Below are 24,507 nucleotides of genomic sequence, written 5' to 3' on the forward strand. Positions count from 1 at the left end.
ATGCTTTTGAGAAATGTCCAATGTCAAGAAAGGATGCACAGTGCCTGGGCTCAGTGGACCAAGCAGCCTTTTCAGAGCCTGGAAAACCACAATGGGCAGAAACTGCCCTGGCCTCGCTGGCAGTTCCACCTCTCTCTAGGCTCTCTCTGAAGAGCTGGGACAGCATCACACACCAAGCAGAGCTGGTATGGTTCACGTCACGATGAGGCAGCCTCAGACTTTGTCCCTCAAGTCTGTGTCTGTGTGTCTGTGTGTGAGCATGCGCGCGAGTGCACATAGGTGTGAAGGTAAGAGAACAACCTCAGGATTCAGCCCTTCCCTTCCAACTTGTCTGAAACACAGTGTCTCTCATTGTTCCCCTCTGCATAGGCCAGGCTAGCAGCTAAGCAATCCTGGGATTCTCCTGTCTCTGCCTCCCATCTCACCGAGGAACTCAATACAGATGAGTGCTACACACCTGGCTCTATGTAGGCTGTGCAGACTTGAAGTCACAAGCGTTCTACCCACCGAGCCGTCTCTCCAGCCCTATTCTCATGTGTCGGGGGCGGGTGGCTGAGGTTAGACCGCCTCATGGTCATGGAGAGAGAACGCACAGTGTGTGAGGCATGGTGTGTGCTTCTGTGTATGTCAGGTGCTGACTTCAGAAGAAGGAAGCTTTAGCTTTTACTAACTAGAAAGCTCTGGAAATTAGCATTTTGGATGCTCAGGTCAAAAAATTAATCTATAAAAGTTAGAGAGGTGAAAATGATTACCTGGAACTCGACAAACTGGATTACGGGTGTCACTCTGTACTATCGGCAGGTTTTGGTGGCTGGAGAAAAGCATTAGCTGCCCCCTTTATTCTCCATTTCTATTTATTTTTTTGATTATTTTTTCACAGCTGTATCTTTTTTCCTTCCTCCCTCCCCCACTTTCCTTCCTTTGATAAATGCTATGCCTGTTTACCCACTTCTGTCTTCTAGACCCTGTGTGCTTAGGGCTATTTTTCTTGGCATGCTATACTTAGTTACTAAAGATGATTGGTTCCATGTTGGACATAACTGAAATATTTATGATTTGAAAAGACTTTTTTTTTTTTTTGTCCTTTGAGATAGGGTCCTGCTATGTAGCCCAGGCTCATCTGGAACACTCAGTTCCCCTACCTCAGTTTCCTGAGTGCTTTAGTTACAGCTGTGTTACCACACCCAGCTTGCAAAATAAGTTTTAAATGGGTGACCTCATATCAAAATAAACTGAAGCCTCCCACATTGATCTCAGAAACCGTGGCTGGGCAGAGCCTGGTCAGCACCTGCCTTCCAGCTGGCGGTGCTGCTCGGCGAGGCCAGGGCTCCTTGCCTTACCTTCACAGCATACTCCGCGTCAGTGGCTTTGTGGACACAGCGCTTGCACACCGAGTAGGAGCCCACCCCGATGTCCTCCTTGATCTCATAGCCATCGGTGAAGTGGATATTGTTCCCGTGTAATTGCTGCAGAGGCCAAGACAGGGTGGTTAGCAACTCGTCACCAGGTGCATGTGGCAATAGATACACAGACCCAGGGCACCCTGGGAACTTGAGAGCTCGAGGAAAGGAAGAGTTCCTTGCCCAAGGTCACAGAGCTACGCATAGGTGGTTCTAGAGCTCCTGTGGTCTACGGCTTTTAACATCCAGACACCTGGATACTGTGGGCCTACTGAGCACTTGTTTCCCCCAGAGACCTGTGGTGGTGAGACTCTGTGGAGCCGGGGCAGACACGCTTGTATGTGGCTACGGTGCCATTTCCAGAGTGAGCATTCAGATGAAAGCACCAAGCCCAAATGTTTAAACCAGAAGTCAGCTCTGGCCCACGTGCACAGCCCCCGCCTGCTCACCACTGAGAACAAGTGCCCCACTGAGCACAGCCACCAGGGAGACAGATGTCAGGAAATCAATTCAATGCTATCTGATTTCACTGAATGGAGACATCGAGCACTCAAGTGAGTTTACTGCAAATCCTTCTGAGTTCTCGGAGTTCTAGCTATATTCATATAATACAGAAGTCTAAATGGCGTCCCCAGTGCCCCCCGATGACATGGCACCCACAGCTCACACAGAGAAGATAGGGGCACAGACATCCATGGGGATCCACTCCTCAGATTTATTTTTCCCGTTTAGAAATTAACAGTTCAAACCACCAGGAAGATCACTACAGCAACACTCAGTGACATTTAGGGGCAGGGGGATGTCTGCCTTTGACCCACTGTTGGCACCCAACACTGAGGTGATAAAAATCCTCAGGGTCTCCAAGGCCAGGCACCAGGGCCCTGAACTGAGCTCCTGGGGTAAGCAGACTTACCTGCACAATGGGGTGAATGGGGGCCTTGGGTATGTCTTGCTGTGAGGGCTCCTGGACCAGGCTGGAGGCCACAAAGCTGAATCCTCTGAACAGGTGATGGGCGTTTGCACTTGGGGGAACACCGGGAGAGTCTGTGGATGAGCAGTGCAGGGTTCACACTTCATGAGAGCCAGGTGAGCCAGGAAAAGACAATGGTGTGGACATGTGTATAGTGACTACACACGCAGCATGTATGTTGGCGAGGGTACACACGAGTAGAGAGGCAGAAATACATGATACTATTTCAGGTGATGCCAAGAGTCTGATCTGGCAAACACGTATCACACGGAAGTTTTCAGATAATCATTGATCACGTGTTTTTAGGTTACTGACTTTGGAAGTTACTGGATATTCTTCAACAGAACCCAACACCTCTCCCTACTACAGAACAAAGCAAAAAGCTGCCAGAAACTCTAGGGGGAGATGCCAGAAAGCAGGGCTGCCGTGAGCTCAGCACCTCCTTTCTGGGCTAAGCAGGTGCTGTATGCCTAAAGACAATCAGAGAAAAGCCAAGAATTTCCCCAGCTCCACATTCACCTACAGCCCAGACTTCTGCCCAAGGCCCAGCACACAGCCAGCACAGCCCCTTCCACACCTGCACAGCCATGTGCCAAGGCTACCCTGCTCCGTTCCTCCAGTCCCTGCTGCCCACGGTCCAGCAGAAGAGTGGTTGACTTTTCTAAGTTCCATGAGGGCTGTTCCAAAGCAGGACTGCTATGCTATGGTTCTCCTCCAGGTCCGCCATTAGGTAAATGGGAAGATAAATAAATGGCTGATGGGGGAGGGGATTAGTGACAGACAGGAAGGAGCAGAGGAAGCCATCTTATGGGCACCATGTCCGGAGATGCTCAGGCTGAGATGAGTGGGCACATGCTTATTAAATGGGATAACATGAGAGCTGAGGGAGCCGTACAAGCGCAAGTAGCCTGAACATCTAGATTTGACCAAAGGAAAGCCATCTCAGGGCTGAAGGAGGGAACTCGAATTGGCATGGATTCTAGGAAGAGGAGGGAGGGGGAATGGCCCCTGCACTCTCAAAGTCACACGTCCTCCAGAGAGCCAGTCCTCAGAATTACTAACAAAAGTACAAGTGTAGAAAATGTCCTTAGCATTATTAATGACAGCAAAAAATCACAGCCAGCCTACATGCCAGTGTTAAGGACATTGCAACTATAGTGACATTTCATTTGTATTTTAATAAATAAAGCTTGCCTGAACATCAGAAAAGTAAAACAGCCGAACTGGCCAGCCTTACAGACCAGGTCTCAATAACACACGCCTTTAATTCCAGTAGCCACACTGACTTGCCACAGAAACCAGGCGGTAGTGGTGCACACCTTTAGTCCCAGCACTAGAGAGGATTATAAAATGGGAGGAGGCAGCTCTCAGTCTCATTTTGAGATTCCTGAAGCCAAGATCGCCATTTTGGATTAAGGTCAAGGTAAGAGCCAGTGGCTGGCTGTTTTGCTTTTCAGATCTTCATTCAGGTTGAACTCCATTTCGGTCTGTGAGCTTTTATTAACCGTGTTTCACACAACCACAATTAGTAACAGTTTGTGTACATAATGCTTTACTGCTGGATAGTGTGTGTGTGTGCATGCATGTGTACGTGTGTGCATGCGTGTGTGTGCATGTGTGTGTGTGCATGCGTGTGTACGTGTGTGCATGCGTGTGTGCATGCGTGAGTGTGAGTGTGTGTGTGCGCGCGCGTGTGTCAGAGAACAACTTTCAGGAGTCTTTCTTTCTCCTCCCACTTTGCCTGTCTTGTTCCTGCCATGCTGCATACTCTAGGCCATCTGGTTGCCATGGTCTGGATGTGAAGTGTCTCCCATAGGCTCATGTGTTTAAACACTTGGTCCTTAGCTGGTCTGTTTGGAAAAGCCATGGAACTCTAGGAGATGGAGTCTATTGGAGGAAGTCCATCATTGGAGGCGGGCTTTGAGGTTTGTAGCCAGACACTACTTCCTGCTTTCTCACCTTCCAGACTGCTGATGCAACGCAACAGGCTGGCCTCCTCTTCTCCCCACACCTTTCAAGCCATGATAGGCTGTAACCCTCTGAGACTATGAGCCAAATAAACCCTTTCTCTCTTAGCTTACTCTTATAGGGATGTTTTAGCTCAGCAACGGGAAGGTCAATAAGGCCCTGGTCCAGGAGCCTCTGGGTAATTCTCTGATTCCCATAAAATGCGGGGATTACAGACGCCAGCCGCCACTTTCAGTTTTGTGGGTATCCAGGGATCAAACTTAAGTTATCAGGATTTTTACCCTCTGAGCCAGCCCACTGGTCTCTGCGGTGGACTATTTGTAAGTATTAAGGATCTGAATTCAGTTTGTATTTTAGCTGTCCCCATCCCTTAGGTGACCGACTATGAAAGCCAGACACAGTTAGGGACAAACACAGAAGTGTAATCCTAACAGTCTGAAAGCAAAGACAAAGATGTCAAACACCAGTCAAGTGTGGTGGTATTCTCCTGTCGAACGGGCAGACCTGGGAGGCTGAGCCAACCTGGGCTACATGACAAGACCTGACTCAAGAAAGCAACAGAAACAACAACAACAGCAACTAAAATTAAAAAGAAAAAGACGGAAGAGAGAGAAAAGACAGAAAAAAGATGTTGCCAAATAACGAGAACTTGCCCACTGTAAATGAAGATTCAGCTGTGTAAACATCAAATATATTTATATATGAGAAGTAAATGGAATATGTACTCTATAACAAATTCTGTAATATATCAGGATATATAAATAATATAAATATATTAACTAATGATATTTATAATAGATAACTTAGCTTTTTCTTGTAAGTATGATAATTTAAAAATTAATGTATATACTACATTAAACATCATATGTACATATATACATATTTACACTATATCTGTACTATATCTCTATCTATCTATCTATCATCTATGAGAATGAACAGGTGTATATTTGACACATTCTGGAATCATTTACCCCGAGGAGACAGAGTGCCCTTTCCCCCCCTTCCAGTCCTTTACTTTGACATAGAAACCATGGTGGGAAGGGGTGTGGGGAGGAAGAGGCTCCTGTCCAGGAATGTATTTTTTGTTCCTTCATATTCTGCTTTGGGTATAGGTTTATGAGGGCAGCTGCTTCACAGTTCAGGGGCAAGGCCAGTGAGGGAGGGTGGCTCTGATCCCAGACAGGGCCTGGCTATAGTTAGGCAGAAATAGCCCCCACCATGTATATGCTTTCCTGGGGCAGAGATGCCAGCCCACCAGAAGAGACAGGAAGCTTCCTGGATGCAGGTTCATCGTAAGACCTCCGGACAGAAAGGGAACAGACCTGAGACTTGCTGCCTTGTACGAGGCTCAGTCTCCCACACAGACAGACACTCATGTAACCCTGAATTAATGTGACCGAGGTGACTGCTTGGAAATGGATTCCAAATGTGCTAGACTGGGGACGCTTAATTAAAAGGCAAGGCAAGGCAGGATTGCTTTTAGAACGTGAAGTTATGCGCAGCGAGACACCCAATGGCAGATGAAGTTCAATGTAGACGGCTGCTTCCCTCAGGCTAGCCCTAGGGATGGATGGGCTTCTGCTGTGTCAGGAGCTTTGGTTGTCTTCCTTTTCCCAGCACGAGCTTCTGGCTATGAGGTCTATTTTCTTGCCTTCTCTTAACAGTGAGAGACTGGACCAGAGGAAAAGGCTTAGGGACTTAGGGTTAAGAACTTGGGCTGTCTAGGAATTCGCTGAGTCTGGCAGTGCTGAGGGACTAGCCTGGGGTCTGTGTACAGCACACTGGGTGTGTGTGCCTGTGCATGTGTGTAGGGAACATGTCATGTGAACTTGAACTGTTGCATTTTTAATCGTGAGAAAATGCAGCCAGAGTCAGCAATGTTTTCGGGGCAGTAAGGACGCATACATCTCTGCATAGAGTGAAGAAGTCAGCGGAGATGCAAGGATGGCCAGCCTGCTGGAGTGCAGAGGTCTTTGGAAGAGGCTGAAGGAACTGACATTTGCTGTGAGGCTGCAGGAGAATAAATGGCAGGTAGCAGGAACAGAATTCAGAACTCTTTATACTTAGTTGAGAGGTACTGAGTGCCTCCTAGTTCATACAGAAGAGCGAAATTACAAGGGGAGCTTAAAAAGTCAACTTTTAAAAGCACCGCCGAGCTCCTGGCCAGGGGGAAAGATTTTCAAACCTTAGATTGACACGCTCCACCAAGCAGCTGACTTCCGATCAGGAAGCCTAAGGTCACTTGCGGCTTCTCGTTAACCAAGACAGAAAGTCTACCGCATGAACACCCTCAGTTTCTAGATGGTTTCAGAATCACTCGACTGCTCTTTCTTTAACTTAGAGGTCTACTCAGCTCCTGTGCTGGGAAAACCAGGGCGGCTTCTCTGCCTCCTCAGTACCTTCCAATGCTGCCTCCCTCAAAGGCAAACGGCTTGACAGGGCCTAATTAGTATCTGGACAAACCATAATATAGGGGATGATATAAGCCAGGTCTAGACACAGGGTTGTATGCTCCATGTCTGATGGGTTTTCCTCGGGCTAATATTGAGATAAAACATCTTTTTTCTGTGCACAAAAGGCTTACAGGGTTTACTTAAGGCAAACAACAACCAACTAGGTTGGAGTTTGAATTTCCCATGGAATACCGAGAGCACACGTGATCGTCGGGAAGACCCTGCATTGGCCCCTTTGCACTCAGCAGTGCAGCTTAGCTTGCTTGGAGCATTTTAAACATGCAGCTTCCCATGACAGACTTGTAACTAATGCTACCCTTCCCAGTGAGGACCCTGCTGTCCCCAAGATCTGGGTGGAGTCTGCTCTGGCTCACAGGCAGAGTAAACTGCTTTTGTGTTCCTTCATCTTGGGGTTAGATGCAGGATTGGCGAGCCACTCAGGTGGCCTCCAGGCTCTGACCTCCTGAACTCAGCACCTGGATAGGGACGCTCCTCTGTGCATGGGCTCATGACAATGGGACTGACTGTTCGGTGGCATGACCACGCTCAAGGACAATCCTTCCTCAGCGGTGTGGGTCTACATTGGTCTTCTCTAGGCAGGGGAGGGGCCAGAGGTCAGAGGGAGCCATCTGTGTGCTGTCTGGGGTTGAATCAACACACACACTGCCCTGGCTCTTCATGCCATTTCGCTCAAAGAGTAGCTATCCCAGACCCCCGCGAAGTGCCCATTCAGTTCCAAAGGCCTGTCCATCATCATCAGAGGAGGGCATGCCTATCTCCCTGCCTGGCAGGGTGTGGATAAAGGCATTGCTCCAGAGCCTATACCCAGGGGGAACAGGGTGGGGTCTCTATTCCATTTTTCCCAACTTGAGACTCATGGTTGGTAATCTTGTTTTGTGGTTAGTTCCCAATAACCACACACCATTTCCTATTTGAAAGCAGTGGGAAATCCCAAAGAATCCATGCACAGTCCCCAGCAGCTCCACAATAGCTGGCTGAAATCGCTCCCAAGTCGACAGGGGCTGAGGGTCCGCTCTGCTCGTTACCACTGCAGTGGCTCCCGCTGCCCTGCCCACAGGCAGCTGTGTTTGCAGACAGAGTCCTCGCGGGAGAAGTCAGGGAGTGGTCCCTACTCCCACAGGACTGGTGTAACACAGCACTCTCCAGGTTTCCCCAGTCACAGAGGAAAGGCCGTGAGAGGCCACGGGAGGTGGCCAACCATAGAGAGTCCTAGCCAGGGACAGACCCTGCCAGCACCTGACCTTGAACCCAGTCTCCCTGACTGGGACACAACACGTACCTCTTGCTAAGCCACCAGCCCTGCAGTGCTGCCCCATCACAGTGGTCTAAGGCAATCATGGAAAGCAGAGCCACAGACCCCAGAGATCTCAAACACCATGAAGCTAAATTTCTGTGCTGGGATCTAGTTGCACTGTATCCATCAAACGGGGCCCATCGTTCACAGAAATAACATTTAGTTCATAAGCCCACAGCCCTAAAGATAGCCACTTTCTCCCACAGATCACTAAAGTGAGCCACCTGCTTCTTTTCTGTGTCTTGCTTGTGTGTCCCTGGGAGGACTATCACTGCCTACCATCTCACAGGCAGAGAGGGGTTCACAGAACCCTGAAAGGTTGCGTGTGTCTGTCACATGAGGAATAGTGAGAATTGGTTCTGCTGATGACCCCTTAGTGCCAAGCAGAAGTCAGGAAGGCCACATTGGTCTAAAAGTTACTCCCTAAGGGAGCGACCTCCACTCTCTGGAGTCAGATGGGATCAGACCAACTGGGAGGAACCGGTACATACCTGTGGGCGTTCTTGCAGTAAACTCGGGGTCAAAGTGGAAGGTGTCCTCAGGTCTGCCCACTGCCGGCTTGAAGGGTGGCTTGATCTCCTTGCGGTACAGCTTCTGCAGGGAGAGAGGGACAGAGACTGAGAGCAGGCAACAGGGAGCAGAGATCAGAGGCCAGAAGCAGCTCTCACGCTTCCAAGACAAGGAGCATGCAGATTGTATGTGCCATCTCTACAACTATAAACACTATCTCACTGTGCGTGTTCCACAGAAGAGCATGTATGCAATACGGATATTACATGTTAGTTGTGAGTTACAAAAGGTATAGTTTGAGGTTTAAAGGTTTGAGATCTGTTGAATATTCCTTCCATTTAGTGCAATAGTTTTCTAACTTATTTTTGGTTACAGGAATTTTATCTCCAAGAAGGCATTATGGGTTGCCCGACATGCCGAGCACTGTAGCTGTGGAATCGCCACCTTAGAGCCTACTTCAGCTCTCTGGGGACTCTGAAAACCAAGGCCCAGAAAAAACACTTTGCTCGTGTAGCTCTTCCCACTGTCACGGCCATCAGGAAAACACACAGAAGTCTAGGACTGTCCATGAGTCCTTCCAGGACTGTCCATGAGTCCTTCCAGGACTGTCCATGGGTCCTTCCAGAATTGTCCATGGGTCCTTCCAGGACTGTCCATGGGTCCTTCCAGGATTGTCCATGGGTCCTTCCAGGACTGTCAGTGGGTCCTTCCAGGACTGTCAGTGGGTCCTCCCAGGCAGACCTGCTGCTGAAACCTACTTTCCAAACCCAAAGTGTGCTCTTTAATCCTCCATGGAGACGATGCTGGATGAGGCATTGAATGACAGTGTACACATCTTTGAGATCAGGCAAGGCACCTGTGATGGGCATTGTGGATGGTGTTGAGTCAAGGGTACCAAGAGGCAGAGATGGGAATGAAGGGAGGAGAAGGAAGAAGCAGGCAGCATGGGGAGAGCTGAGATTCTGGAACAATTCATGCCCACCCTGAGGGAAGGGGAGAAAGATGGGACCACACAGTCCAACTCATCGTTTTCAATCATTTCATTTGTCCCTCCATGTTCAGATGACATCAGCTTGGCACTGACACTGAGACAGATCTCACATTGCACAAGTGCTGAGGATGCTGGGCAGGCACACTGGGGTCACATACACCTCACAAGTGCTGAGGATGCTGGGCAGGCACACCAGGGTCACACACACCTCACTAGTGCTGAGGATGCTGGGCAGGCACACCAGGGTCTGCACACACCTCACTAGTGCTGAGGATGCTGGGCAGGCACACCAGGGTCACACACACCTCACTAGTGCTGAGGATGCTGGGCAGGCACACTGGGGTCACACATACCTCACAAGTGCTGAGGATGCTGGGCAGGGACACCGGGGTCACACACACCTCACAAGTGCTGAGGATGCTGGGCAGGTCCATCGGGGTCACACATACCTCACAAGTGCTGAGGATGCTGGGCAGGCACACCGGGGTCACACACACCTCAAAAGTGCTGAGGAGGCTGGGCAGGCACACCGGGGTCACACACACCTCACAAGTGCTGAGGAGGCTGGGCAGGCACACCGGGGTCACACACACCTCACAAGTGCTGAGGAGGCTGGGCAGGCACACCGGGGTCACACACACCTCACAAGTGCTGAGGAGGCTGGGCAGGCACACCGGGGTCACACACACCTCACAAGTGCTGAGGAGGCTGGGCAGGCACACCGGGGTCACACACACCTCACAAGTGCTGAGGAGGCTGGGCAGGCACACCAGAGTCACACATACCTCACAAGTGCTGAGGATGCTGGGCAAGCACACCGGGGTCACACATACCTCACAAGTGCTGAGGATGCTGGGCAAGCACACCGGGGTCACACACACCTCAGAAGCCATGTGGAAAGCGCGCAAAGGCAGAGAGCACAAACAGAAGTGAAGACAGGAAACTGACTCCACCCTGAGGCCGTAGACCCTAGCTTCTGCTTGATGTACAGTTTCGACTACATCATTCTCCAATTGATCTGCTCCACTGAGCGACGGGCAGAGGTGTGCCGTTCCTGCAATGGCAGAGCAGCCATGCCAGCACAGAATGGGGCAGAATGAGAGGGATGGGGAGAACGGATGATGTCCAGGGCATTGTCCAGGACTGCGCCAGTGTCTGCGAGGAAGAACACAACCTCAACAACTCTACGCCACCCAAGACACGCCACCGAGTGCTCAAACAGGAGGCACTGTGGCCACAGTCCTCGGGGGGATTTTGAAGGGGTGAACTCTCCTGATGCGTTCAGGAGGAAGTGGTAGAAATCCTCCTGCAGCAGCGGGAGCAAGAGCGCACGATGAAAATCCATTAACAAAACGCTGGATGCACCTCATGTCTTCACGTGCCATGAACCACTATCCTCCACCTGTGCCAGCCAGTGCACAGGACAGCCAAGGCCACGAAGCTGTATCCCGCCACCCACAGAGCCACCCAGATACTCTGTGCCTCAGTTTCTCTTCAGAGAAACAGATGATGTGCCAAGCTGGCAATGTATAAAGCACTACACGCGTGATTCACTCATATTAATAGTTAACAGTAACTGTGGCCATGCATGCCCAGTTCTTATGCCGAGGGTCTGGGCTTGGGCCTCGGACAGTGGCCTGGAAAGAAGCAATTTGGCAGGAACCTACCACCCTGGGGCTGAATCAGGTGAAGTATTGTTCTCTGCCCGTCCAAGTGCCATTTTGCCCGCCCTGGGTTTGCTTGCTAGAAGTCGGCTGGCTGGATGCCAGTCTGGACTGGTTTGCTGAGCCTGTGAGGTCACCTTTTATGTTTATTTTGGGTTTGTGCTAATCCTGAGTTCTCAGCATTGCTTCAGCCACCGGGGGAAAAGCAAACATAGCTTACATTTGCCGGCTCCACCGTCCTCTGCACGAGCTTCCTGGTCTATAATTAACTTGTAATTTTTCACTTAGCTAGGCAAGCAGCATGGGTGTTTGGGGGGCAGACCCAGAGCAAGCACTAATGTGCTAGAAGCTGAGGGCAAATGGAAAGGCAGGAAAACCACAGAGACCCTGTCACCCTCCGCCTGCCTCAGCTAACACTGGTGACCCTCACTTCTGGGTGGATGACACTCTCTGTGCCAACAGGTCACCAGATCCTCAGGGGACAGCTGGTGGATGACAGGAATTTACTCTAAAAAAGACAGAAATATATGCTGTCAATTTGGGGGTCACAGAAGGCAACAGAAAGAAAAATAAATAGGCTGCTGTTTTCTCAGCTGCATCCTGAGGCCACACTTGGACAGACTCCACAGACCGGATCTGATGTGGCAAATGTCTCCTTTGTCACTATTGAATGCCCGCACTTCAAGGGGTGTGGAAGGGGATCCCTTGGTGAAGAGAGTCCTGTAGAACATGGGACTTCAGTGGTTTTCAGTGATCTGAGCTACTGACACTAAGAAGGTGCACAGGACAGTACAAAACTAAGTCCAACAGCCTGGGGCACACATGCCCGCAGCCTTCTTGAAGCATGGTGAGTGTGTGTGTGTGTGCGCGCGCGTATGTGTGTATATGTGTGTGTGTGTGCATGTGTGTGTGTGTATATGGTGGGGTCAGGCTACTCATGGCCTTGCTGTGGCCACACAAGGGCAGCACCTAGACCACGCAGAGGAAGGACAGCTGTGACAGAGGGTTAGGACAGATCAGACCAGCAAGGCCTCCTCATTGTCTCTCAAGAGCCCCTGAGCCTGAACATGGCTCTTTTGAAGCCATTCACAGCCCCTCCTTTCTTCCTCCTGGGTCCATTTCTTCCTACTCACCTTCCCCCTGCTTCTGTTTTCTTTCACCTGGATACTCACACAGCACTGAAATGTTGAATAGGCACCTCAGGGTGCAACAGACATCTCCCCATCCCTCTAGGGTAGGGCTTCTTCCCATCATCATGCTGTAGGTACCCCAGGGTGCACCAGACATCTCCCCATCTCTCTAGGATAGGGCTTCTTCCCATCAACATGCTGTAGGCACCTCCCTTCTGCGCATCCAGCCATGCTACAATCATTGCTTATGGCTAGAAAAATTAACATGAAAGCAGGTTCCTGGGCTCCTCTTCCATGCAGGACTATTTATCAGAGCCATAGATAAAAGAAGGTGCCATTGCTTCAGGCTCTGCAGGGCACCGTCTGGCAAGGACAGGGTGAGAGTAAACATCTGTGGTCTTGGTGACCCTGAAGGGCCCCTTTGGAGCCAAATGAAATAAAACTGAATGCCAAAAGAAACAGACAACAACAATAAAAAGCCCTTCCCCACATTATTCTAGCCTGAATTAGTTTCAAATGATACAGAAATGCTACTCCTTAGTTCAGGAATCCAGTGTCTATGTTTGCACCAAAGGGTCATTGTTCCCCAGTGACAGAGAAGCCAAGGCGAGCTCTGAGCCTGATGTAGTTTATGGAAGGTGCATACGGCTACAGAAGGGATCCCACAGACCTAGTCCAGCTTTGTCCCACTATGACCGTTAGCTTTAATTGCCAGTGGATACAGCCTAGAATAACATAGGAACAGAGTCTCAATGAGGGACTGTCCACATTGGGTGGGCCTGTGGGCGTGTCTGTGGAAGACTGTCTTAAGTGACTGATATGGATGACTCAGCCCACTGTGGGTGGCATCATTCCCTAGGCATGAGGTCCTAAACTGTATTAAGAGATGAGAAACGGAGCTATTCACAAACAAGGAGGATGCCTGTGCTCTTTCTCCATACTCTTGGCTAGATATGATGTAACCAACTGTCTCAAGTTCCTGCCACATCAACATCCCAGCAGTAACGGGCGGTACCCTGGAACTAGGAGGGGAGACCAACTGTCTCTACTTCCCAGCAGTAATGGGCGGTACCCTGGAACTAGGAGGGGAGACCAACTGTCTCAACTTCCCAGCAGTAATGGGCGGCACCCTGGAACTAGGAGGGGAAACTAGCCTGACTTCTATAAGTTGCTTTTTGTCCAATATTTCAGCACAGCAACAGAAATAGAGCAAGAACTCTGGGTTCCAGTCCCATCTGCAACTCAGATCCTGAAACCTGAAAATTCAGACACCCACATGGCCACTGCCAGCTCTAGGATGTCTTTAGATTGTCATTCATCAGAATTCCTTCTCAGTCAGGTCCTCTGAGGGGTGCTACCTCTGAGCTACCACCTGTGGGCATAACCGGGCATTTCCCTTTTTTTCCAGGTACAGCCTAAGACTCCAGCTATCTCCACTCAGGCAACTCCCTGCCTGCTAAGTCACCCTCCCTGACTTAGCAACTCCCTCTCCCTTACCTGGCTGGGTCTTTGGGTCTTTGGAAGGAGAGCAGTATACGCCACAGAGAAAGGGAGTGTGTGTGTGTGTGTGTGTGTGTGTGTGTGTGTGTGTTTTGGGAGGAAGCTCCTTCACAGACATCACCCTGGCCTGAGAGAGACTTCTGGGATTCCACCCCTGACCTCTTGCTGCTCCTCCTCACTCATCAAGGGCTCTTATTCACCCCTCCTTCCCTCTCTCCATCCCTCCCCTCTACACCCCACCTCACTTTCTCAAAAGCATCTTTCTGGTGGCCTATTTAGGAGCCTGGGTCAAGTCTTCTGAGTCAACAGCCCCGATTTCTCTTGGCTCACATTTGAGGACAGAGACAGAAAGGAACAACACTCATCACAAACCGGTGATGCCACGTGGCAGATTCAAAGCTAATGGGACAAGGGAGCAGAGGAGCAAGGCTGGGGTCCAGAGACCATGGCAGGTGTCCTGTGGTGACACTGAAGAGAAGACTGAGAGGGGAACATAAAGCAAAGGGCCTGGGAAAGGCAGATCCAGGAAGATGGCCAGAGGAGAGAGGGGAACAGGTAGGTTAGGGTATGATCTCCTGATGTGGGACGTCCTTCTATATGCATGTTGCTTTTATTGGATAATGAATAAAGCTGCTTTGGCCTATGGCAGGGCAAAATATAGCCGGGCTAGAAAAGATAGAGTAGGCAGAGTTAGGGAGACGCCATTTAGCCACCGAAGGAGAAATATGCCTGCTGAACCCTTACCAGTAAGCCACAGCCTCATGATGATACACAGATTAATAGAAATGGGTTAATTTAAGATGATAAGAATTAGTTAATAAGAAGCCTGAGCTAATAGGCCAAGCAGTATTATAATTAATATGGTTTCTGTGTGATTACTGAGGTCTGAGCAGTTGGGAAGCGAATGAGCAGTTTCTGCCTCTACTTTCCCACTTTTCTCCGCCCTCTTTCCGGCCTCCGTTTATGCAGCAAAACTTGTGACCCAGCACTGGGTCATTTGTGCCCAGCTTCTCTCTCCAGCGAGATCACTGGACCCCCAAGGTAAGGCTCTACCACATCCTGGTCATCCCCAGCCCAGGAAGTCCCTGGAACAGAGGCCCTCAATGTGCAGGCTTGAATCTAACAGGGGAATGCCACACTGGCAGAGAAAAACCAGGGAGCAGAGGCCACCCCAGAGGCCTGGCTTCCATGCCCCATATGCTAAACTGTGCTATTCATTCCTCGGGGTAACACGAAGACAGCTGCTGTCAATGAGAAGTCTGCGGGTCGGTCTCTTCTCTTTTAGTCATTCTTTCTTTTCTTCTTTTCTTTTCTTTTTCCAATGCTGGGGATAGAACCCAGGGTCTCGCATATGCTGAACAAGTACTCTGCCACTGAGCTACACCCAGCCTGATGTTTCAATATTCTGCTAAAAGATCCTCTGTGATTAACTTCAGCTCCAGAAATGAAAGTCGTGTGTGTGTGTGTGTGTGTGTGTGTGTGTGTGTGTGTGTGTGCTGTATATCACAGCATGGCTATCAGGAGGCATACCAGGGAGAGGACAGCCCAGAGGCTGTTAGATATAAGCACCTCTGCAAGCCTGTCTGTCCTTGGGGTGCCTTCTGCCTCAGCAGAAGCTGGCATTAGTATGGCTTGGGCAGGTGCGAGAGAATGGGTGTGCAGAGGTGCTAATGAGGACTTAGGACTGCAGGCAGGTGCTCACCAGTTTGTACCTCTCTGGAAGCCAATCAGCGGTGCTGAGGGTCCCGAGCACGCTCACCCACAGGCGAGTAGTTTGTGTTTGTCCCAGACTCTTGGTGCAGACAGAGAGGCCGTGTGCACCAGGCAGCTGCAGCATCCCCCCCCCCATGCACCAGGTAGCTGCAGCATCCCCTACCTCCCTCTCCTTGCCACTTGGCGTGTAGAGCGGAGACCTCGGCAAGCAACTTACATTCCAGTCTATGGTGACAAAGAAAGGATGGCGCTTGATCTCCTCCACTCCATCAATGCCAGCACCTGTCACAACACAGCAGAGAATCCATGTCAGTGCAAGCCCCGGGCCATGCGCTACCTCTGACTGCAGCTGTGTGACAGACAAGAGAGCACGCAGCAGGGCGAGTCCTGGGATGGTCTTTCTGTGAGAAGAAATCTCCCACTTGCCCATGGCCTCGGAACGCAGGGAGCCCCCACGTGACTCCAAGGCTGTGATGCGGCTGCAGCCAGAGTGGAAGCAGTAATGGAAAGGTAGGTGTCGGGGCCCAGACCTCCTGCTCCAGAAATAGGGATGTCAGGATGCCCAGAGAGAAGCAGGTGGCTGCCACAGTCACATGTTTGCAACACCCAGAACCACAAACTGTCTCTACTTGGTTCTCTGATTTGCTCATCCATTGTGCCTACCTAACCTGTCCCCTTACTGTGTTTATATTAAAATCCTAAGTTGTGCCCTGAACAGGAGTAGGGATTGGCAGGAGATAGGGGGATGCCCATGACTGTGACATCATTCGGGATGTCACTCAACACCAGAGCTAGCATGACGTGAATGGTGAGTTCCAGAGGAACAGCATGAGTGTGATAACAAGCTGAAAAACACCCCACATCCACCTGGTATGAACCTGAGTGTGGCAGAGGGGCAAGGGACTCTGCCGTGTTTCCACTCAATTCTTTAAACTATGCTTCTCTAAATAAGGTTCACTAATTAAAAGCAAAGTTCAAGGCCCAAAGCTCATGTTTCCCCAGGACTGCAAGGCAGGCAAGGAGTCCAGACTCTGCTGCTGTGGGTCGGGGACAGAGCTAGCCTCAGCTACCTAGAAATAGGATCCCAGGAGTCTTGTCTGCTTCTGTCCCAGGGTAGGAAAAGAATGACCCCACCACCACATGGTGCACCTCAACTTCCTCCTGGCTCTAAGTCAAAACTAGACATTCCTCTTGAGTCCATGCCTACTCGGCTCCTGGAGCCCTAGAGGCATTTTTTTCTTCCTAAGATATCTCCGAGCAGGGCACCATGAAGGGCACAAGGCCACCTTGAGATGCGGTGGTGATCTGTCCTCTGTGGAGTCAGGCACTGGTCCCGCCTCTGGAGTCTCTGGGGGTAGATCAATACGCATACCATATCCCGTGGCTCATGCTCTGACCCCTGGTCATCTGCTCTGTTCACAGCAGCGACAGAAACCAATACGTATCTCTACGTATCCCATGGCTCATGCTCTGACCCCTGGTCATCTGCTCCCTGGTCCAGGGGGGCATGCCTTGCCTCTGTTTGAAGAACCTCTGCATGCATATGGCTTGCAGTATGGTTTACAAGAACTATAAGGGAGAAGCTGGTGTTGGGTGCTTATGAATCTCCTCTGTTGCTCTCCCCTGGCCTCATTTTCTTCTGCTGCAGTTCGAATCTGGCACCAAGCTTGGGGTTTGCAGTCTCAGCCAAAAGAGCTGGTGTCGTGATTACTGCCCAGAAACTGTGCAATGGTGGAAGATCTCTGCAGCCGGGCTTTGAGAGCTGTGGTGACCTTTCGAGAACAAACCTGGTCATTAGTCTTCATGCTAGCCTTATCCTCTCCTGAGATATTTTAAAACAGATTGCTGTGGATTTGGCTCTGCTTTTATCTGGACTGAACACATTTGACAAATAGCAGGGAGCAGAGTTCCGGGAGGGGAGGATGGGAATGTGCTTGTGCTGATGTGGGAGCCAGAGCTGCTACGTTATAGGATCTTGAGCAAACACCACTCAAGCCTCTCCTGCTCCAGTAGGATGCCTGCAAATCATCTCCTGTCATGGGCACTGACAAGACCCTGGAGTCGACAGAGACAGGTGGAATGCAGGGCTGTAGGGCCACGTGCCTCTCTCGTCTGGGGTGCCTCTCTCGTCTGAGGTGCCTTTCTCATCTGGGGTGCCTCTCTCTAGGCTCCATCGTTCTGCAGCAGCCTTCTCAGTGCCAATCAGACACGGTGGACTGTGGCATTCAGATTTCACCTCTGATGACCACACTTACTGACACACATTCTAATTACTGTGGGCACTTTTCACACAGAGACATCTTGAAGGGTGCTTCTCTGGATCCAGATTTCTGTCCTCGATTAAAGGCACAAGACACTGAATCAAGACCGCATGTGACCCCAAAAAAGGATTCTTTTGTTACTCATGTTGAGTCAGGTCCCCTTCACACTAGAATGCCCTCCTCTAATGCACCCATCGTGGACACCCAAATCCAGCAAGTCAATCCCTAGTGGGTCTGCTGCAAGGAGCTTCCCTGGTTTTATTTTTGAAAATGGTTAATTTCTAGATCCTCCGTTGTCCTTTTAGAAGAGCACAGAACCCACCTGCAATGCTCCTGGTAGCACTCAGAATTCACTCTGCTCTGTGGCACACCTTCCTCCCCTGACCGGCAAACCATCTGTGTCTAAGCTGTAACCACCCAGACCTCCTCCCAGGACTGACGGAAATATGAGCCCTGCTTTCTAGTTCTTAATCGCGTATATGCTATTTGGACAACATCTCTATAGTTGTAAAGTGCTTTCTGTCCATTTAAATGTCACCCACTTGATGTTAGCAACCTTTGCCTGACAACTGTGTGCCATGTAGAATGCTGGGCTGTGTGTATATGTGTGTGTGTTTGTACGTGCGCACACACGCACATGTGTGCACACATGTATACCCTATCATTAGATAGCCCTATGTCTATTTAAGCTCCTGAGGGATGCCCAGGGCTGGTTCTGAGCTGACTAACTCTGAATACAAGTTCAACTGTGTGTGTGGTTTGAGGAAGCCATCAAAGGTCAGTGAAGACACAGTCGTGGTTGGTAGCTCTGCTTGTGGAAAGTGGAACAAGGCCCTGGAGAGACAATGCCTGCATCTGTCCAGATCACCTCTAACCAGGGAACTGAACAGAGACCCAGAACCCCCGGGTGTCCATGAGCAGGGCTCAGCAGCTGCCCTACACCATGGTCACAACATCCGTGTGACCATCAGCCAAGCTGCCTGTGTTCCTCACACATCCAACCCTTGCTGAGCTCCCATGCTCCCATGAGAGCTCCTGACACTCTCTGGGAGAGGCTGCAGCCACTCGTTAGGGAAGAACACAGAGCCACCACTTTGGAAAGCCCAGGAAGCAGGTTAATAGAATTGATGCTCCTTGTCACTCATCTGGTCCTGCAGGAAGTCAGAGCAGAGAAGAAGGAGGATTGAAAACCAATTCCTGCAGCTGCTGATATTGGGGGCAGCAAGACACAGCCAGATCTCTGTAGAAATGTACACAGGACAAGCTCCCCTCAGGAGGGGCGCTGAAGTCCGAGGACTGGAGAACATACCCAGCAGACCATGCAGCACAGATGCGCTTCATAAGATTCTACAGGGTGAGACCCATGTCTCCCCAAGCACCAGAATCAGGGGTGGGGGCTAGCCTGAGTCTCTGACTCACTTTTTCACGGGTAAGGGGCTAGCCTGAGTCTCTGACTCACTTTTTCACGGGTAAGGGGCTAGCCTGAGTCTCTGACTCACTTTCTAATGGGTAAGGGGGCTAGCCTGGGTCTCTGACTCATTTTCTCACTTTTTCACCCTCCACTTTGAGCTGCTAGAATTTGATAACTGTTCTCAGGCACAGATGCTAGGTCTGGGCTGGACCCTTTGTGGCACAGGTGATAGTTCTGGAAGCCAGTCAGGGCAGTAATCTTCCCTAGCCTCTGCCACGGGCCGGGTTCTCGCTCCTCAGCCTACACCAGTTCATCTGTCCCCACCAAGGCTGGTGTCCCCTTCCCCACAGTCCAGAGGCCCCGACAGAAATGTCTGGGTATTCAGGACCTCAGGATGCCAAGCAGTACTGAGGGTGCCCAGCACTTCACCCAGCAGTTGCATATGGTTGTGGATGGCACATGGAGGCTTCCACATGGGAACAGAAGCGACTGGCACAGAATACAGCAGCCAGCTGAGGAGAAGGCTGTGAGGTGTGGATGGCTCAGGCCTGGGACGGCTTGGAATATAGGGGGCAACACAGAGGGCTGGCTGCTGAGACGGTCCTCTAAACAACAGCACCCCTCCATGGATCCTGTACAGTCCCACTCAATCAATCCTCTGAACGACAGCACCCCTCCATGGGTCCCGTATAGTCCCACTCAATCTATATGACACAGGTCAGCATTTCCTATGTGCAAGGCACTGCCCTGTCTCTGCGAAGTCCACTAACAACTTTGAGGTACACACTGTTATTCACAGTTCACAGATAAGCAACCAAGCACAGAGAGGTTAAGCTATGCACTAGCGGTTACACGGCGAGAAAGCACAAACCAGGCAGGGTCATAGCAAAGGAGCTGCTCCCCTGCAGCAAGGCCTCTGAGTGCCTATGAGGGGTGTCATCTGTAGACTACCCCAGAACCCCCGATAATGAGGACTGTTAGATCCAGGAAGACCCCTGATCCAGCATATGAAGAGCAATTGGAAGGAGATCCTTCTAGATTGTGTCTGTGCACACAGACACTTCATGTCTGTCTTTCATGGCACTGTGCCCTGTTTTCACCACCTGCACAAGTATGGCGAGGAAAGGCCAGGAAAGCTAGAAGATGGCCTGGACCACCAATGACTGTGCAGCATGTTGGGGCTCAGGAAATGAACCCCAAAGTGAAGCCCCAGATAACCAAGTTCCTCCGGCCTCTCATATGCTTGTCTCTCTCCACAGAGTGCAGAGAAGCCAGGATCCCTTCCCTTCAAAGGCAACAGCGAGAACCAAATCGTCCTTGCCACTCTCGCCACCGTTCCCGGCAAGACCCCTTGTATGATGGTGGGTCCCAGGACACCTGTCCAAGAGATGGGGGTCCTAGGAGTGGGGTGCAGGCTGCAGGAGCCTGGGACAAGCCCTGCTGAGCCGCTGGTCTCCTCTCAGTATCGTGTGTTTACCCTCAGCCTCATTTTTTGTGGGCTTTGCTGCTTCATCGAACCCGAGAAATTTTACTAGTGTCTTTGGGTCTTCACCTGAAGAGTCCTGCCCTGTGTACAAACAGGACCGAGTCTGTCAGTTACACCTGGCAGTTCCCTGTCACAGGGTGCCAGTGTGGCCCTCAGGGTGGGGAAAAAGACCTGCATACTGCTTGCTGCCATGTGGGAAGTCCTAAGGCTGGGGTGGGCCCTTGTGTCTCAGAGTCTCCAAATATTGACTGCTCCCCTTAAAAACAGCACCCCCCCAAAAAGAAAAGAAAGAAATGTTAAATTATTAAAATACTATGCGGTTACTGTTTGCAGGGCCAGTCTGCTGAGGTGCATGAAGCAGAAGAGGGGCCTCTCCAGCACTGAGAGAAGAGTACATCTGGCCTGTCTCCTCTCTCGTTTCCAAAGCAGACAGGCCATCCTGGGCTGCTGAGCACAGCTTAATCAGCTCCTTTTAAACTGAAGCATCCGCCATATCGCACGGGTGCAACCTCGCCGCTCTGGTCGAGTGCTACCCGCAGCATCAGTCGAGCTAGCCAGTGTGTGAAGCAAAGCTTCCGGGGACATCTGTCAACATGCCTGAAGGAACTGCAATCTCTAAAGTGGAGCTGACTGGACGACGATCACAGGCTTTTACCATTTAGCTGGAATTAGGGTGAGATAAATTCTGACCAGCGTCTCAGGGTGCCATCAGTTCGAAAGGTCACCAAAACAATACCCCCATCCAAATTTGCGAGGTGTAAAAGGACCAGGGCTTTTTGTTTTATCCCAACACTACAAAACAGAAACAGTTTTGAAGACATTCTCAGGAAGCAAGAAGTCTGCACTTGCAGCTGCCTGTGTGAGACAAAAGTCTAGTAGGGAATTGAAGCCCTTGCTGGAAGCCATTAAAGCCGATAAATGCAATCTCAAAATACACACAAATCCATTAAGACTAGAATGTTATATAATTATCTTTCTTCTGGTTTTCTAAAACTACCTATCTTTAATGCCCATTGGCTATACAGAATGAAAGTGTGTAAAATTCAAGGAAAATAAATAAATTGAGATTTTCATGCAATTTAGCAAATGCAATCGTGGTGAGAATTCAGGAGGTTCTTGGCAGGTGAAGAGAGAAGAGGGACAACCTTGGTGTGAATTGAGTACAGAATCCATGTGTGAATTAAAGACAGTTTATCTGCAAGTCTGGCAGATCTCCAAGGACTCAGAGAGACAAGATGAACATAGCGTTTTGCAAAAGTCTGTCTATGCCGACGGGAGACCCTGTGGGCATAATGTGACGGTGGTCCTGCCGCAGTTAGTAAGGTGCCGATGCTGGCTCCGACTCAGGTTCTACACAGGACTCTGACCTGACACTGCTCCAGAATACCAAAGCCCTTTTGGCTGTCAGCCCAGGTGATAGCTGTTGAACAATAGACGGCTGTGTCCCAAGCACCGTTGTGGTCGTGAAGGACATGTCCCATGTTCTGAAGCTTCTAACAAGAAGCCCTTATGTTTTCCTGGTGTCCTGAAAAGCAGGTGTCTATGACAAAAGCCAGAGATAACAGGTTCCCCAAAGCTCATGGTTGGACAAGCACAGGAACGAGCTGGATGCTGTGATGGGCCAGTTTTATGAGCTGCATGAATTCCACATTTGAGATGAGGGCCCAGGATGTCTCCCTGGATGAGGGAGAGAGTACGCAGAGCCCTGGGCTGGTGAAGTCAGAAGGGACCTCAGGGACCAGCTGACCTCACTCCTCAGGGAGAAGAGCTGACCCCTAAGGTCACTTAGTTAGGCCCAGGTTAGGGCCAATATACACTTGTGGAAATGCACAGAGGCTCAGGCAGCAAGAGCCCGAGTGTTCCACCATCTACGGCCCAAACTAACGAGGAACCCTTCACTTCTGTGGAGACCCTTACACATGCTGGAGTGGACAGAAGGAAGGCTGGTCTCTCCTCCGGGAAATCAACCCTTCACTTCTGTGGAGACCCTTATACATGCTGGAGTGGACAGAAGGAAGGTTGGTCTCTCCTCCGGGAAATCAACGGGGCAGGAACACTGATTCTTATACTCTGGAGTCAAAACACAATGTTGGCAAAATGAGACTACAGACATGGCATCCCCAGTCCAGGAAGATGGAATGGCCAGAAACGGTTGTTCCTAGGCAGGTCTGAGCGCCACAACACCACACTGCAGGGAGACCAGAGAGGAACATCTCGGCTGTGGATGCTGATGTGGCAAGAACATTTGAAAGTCTCTGGTGGAGAACCCCAAGTGAACAAGAGCCCACTGAGTACAGTCAAGGACAGCACCTCCTAGCATGGGCGGAGCTCCAGCCCCCATCCTAGCCAGGAGCGGGACTCAGGCAAACCATTTGCTGTCATCATTTCTTCTGCTTTACCCCGTAATGAGGCTAACGGAGAGGGCTGGACTAAAGACCCAGCTGGGTGCCAAACTGGCCATCACTGACCCCTGCATCTCCGACCTTCTTGGAGTGTCTAGTCTCACCTCTTTCCCATTCTCTCAGCATCAGCAAATGCTCCCAGGGCTTTCATCCTCTAGCAGCCCAGGCTCAAGGTGAGCAGACAGCACACCTGCCTGCACCAGCCGTGACTTACTGGACCCTCTCGCTGACCCTGGTGGCTGCTAAGGAAACCTGGTCCCCAGCCTTTCTTATGTCGCCCCAACCACAGATGCCTGCTTCCTACCTTTCATCTACTCAGAAGTGCCAGATGAGCAAGTTCTATCAAGAAGAAGTGATAGTAAGCTTTGAGGGGACTTTCAAATACGCTTTCCTCACCAAAGGGACACAAGCACTTGCTCGCTCCGTCCCTCCTCTTTCTCCCTTCAATACGGATGCTATGGCCTCCTGGAGCTGTTGCGGCTACTTGCTGATCATAAGCCAAGCATGGGAATGAAAAGACAGGTCACAGAGGACAGAACACTACAACAGCAGGAGCCCAGCTGCCAGGCGATGCTTCAAAACCCACATCAGCACCAGGCCTCCTGTGACAGAGGAAAGCAACAAGCAGAAATACATTTTTGCAGCCCAAAGCAGTTCTCATCAGATGCCTCCATTTATAAATGGATCAGTGTTCTCCTTTGGGCTACTCTACAGCACCACCACAAGTCCATGACCCAGGGCGCTGCTGGAGCACAGTGCACAGTCACATGACTTGTTCACCTGCGCACTAAGCAGCGGCTCTCACCATCCCCTGAATGTCTCAGGGTCCCACTCAGCATGGCTATACTTACACTGGACAGTGTAGGCCACTCAGGAAGGGACCAAAGAGTACCCCAGGATTGCAGGAAAGATCAGGCTAGGATCAAAACTTTAGAAGACGGTCGGAAGCAGGGCAGAGCTCTAGACGGGGCTCTGGGGTTCAGAGGTGAACAATAACGATAAGTGAACTTGTTCTCCTGCATTTTGGGGAACCTGAGAGCTACAAAGGGATGCTGAAGCAGTGTATTCTGAGGGGTAGGGGTGTTCCGGTGTGCTCTGACCTAGCTCCTCTGGAGACTAAGATAGAATGCTCAAAAATTCAAGGCCTACTTGGCTACAGAGTGGATTCAGAGGAGCCTGGGTAATTTAATAAGACCTGTGTCCAGAGGAATAGAAGAGGTGGAGGTGCATGAAGTGTTTGCTTAGCAAGAGCAATGCTGGATGTGGGGACCCTCAGCATCTCAAAGAAAATCAGTCTGGAGCAAGTGCTAACCCTGTGCCCTGGGAGGCT

The 24,507-nt window shown here is 50.6% G+C and overlaps 1 protein-coding gene across 4 annotated transcripts in view; it reads right to left on the minus strand.

Annotated features, from left to right (window-relative positions):
• The window catches only part of Rps6ka2 (ribosomal protein S6 kinase A2), a 252,979-nt gene that overhangs the window by 16,802 nt on the left and 211,670 nt on the right, over positions 1-24,507 (minus strand). For all 4 annotated transcript variants that reach the window (XM_057761330.1, XM_057761333.1, XM_057761332.1 and 1 more), the window contains 4 exons: positions 15,835-15,899; positions 8,601-8,703; positions 2,314-2,444; positions 1,341-1,466 (listed from right to left, as the gene is read on the minus strand). In XM_057761330.1, the coding sequence (XP_057617313.1) occupies positions 1,341-1,466; positions 2,314-2,444; positions 8,601-8,703; positions 15,835-15,899 (425 nt within the window). The remainder of the gene's footprint in view (positions 1-1,340; positions 1,467-2,313; positions 2,445-8,600; positions 8,704-15,834; positions 15,900-24,507) is intronic.

This window comes from Chionomys nivalis, chromosome 2 (assembly GCF_950005125.1).
Source record: "Chionomys nivalis chromosome 2, mChiNiv1.1, whole genome shotgun sequence".
NCBI lineage: Eukaryota > Metazoa > Chordata > Mammalia > Rodentia > Cricetidae > Chionomys > Chionomys nivalis.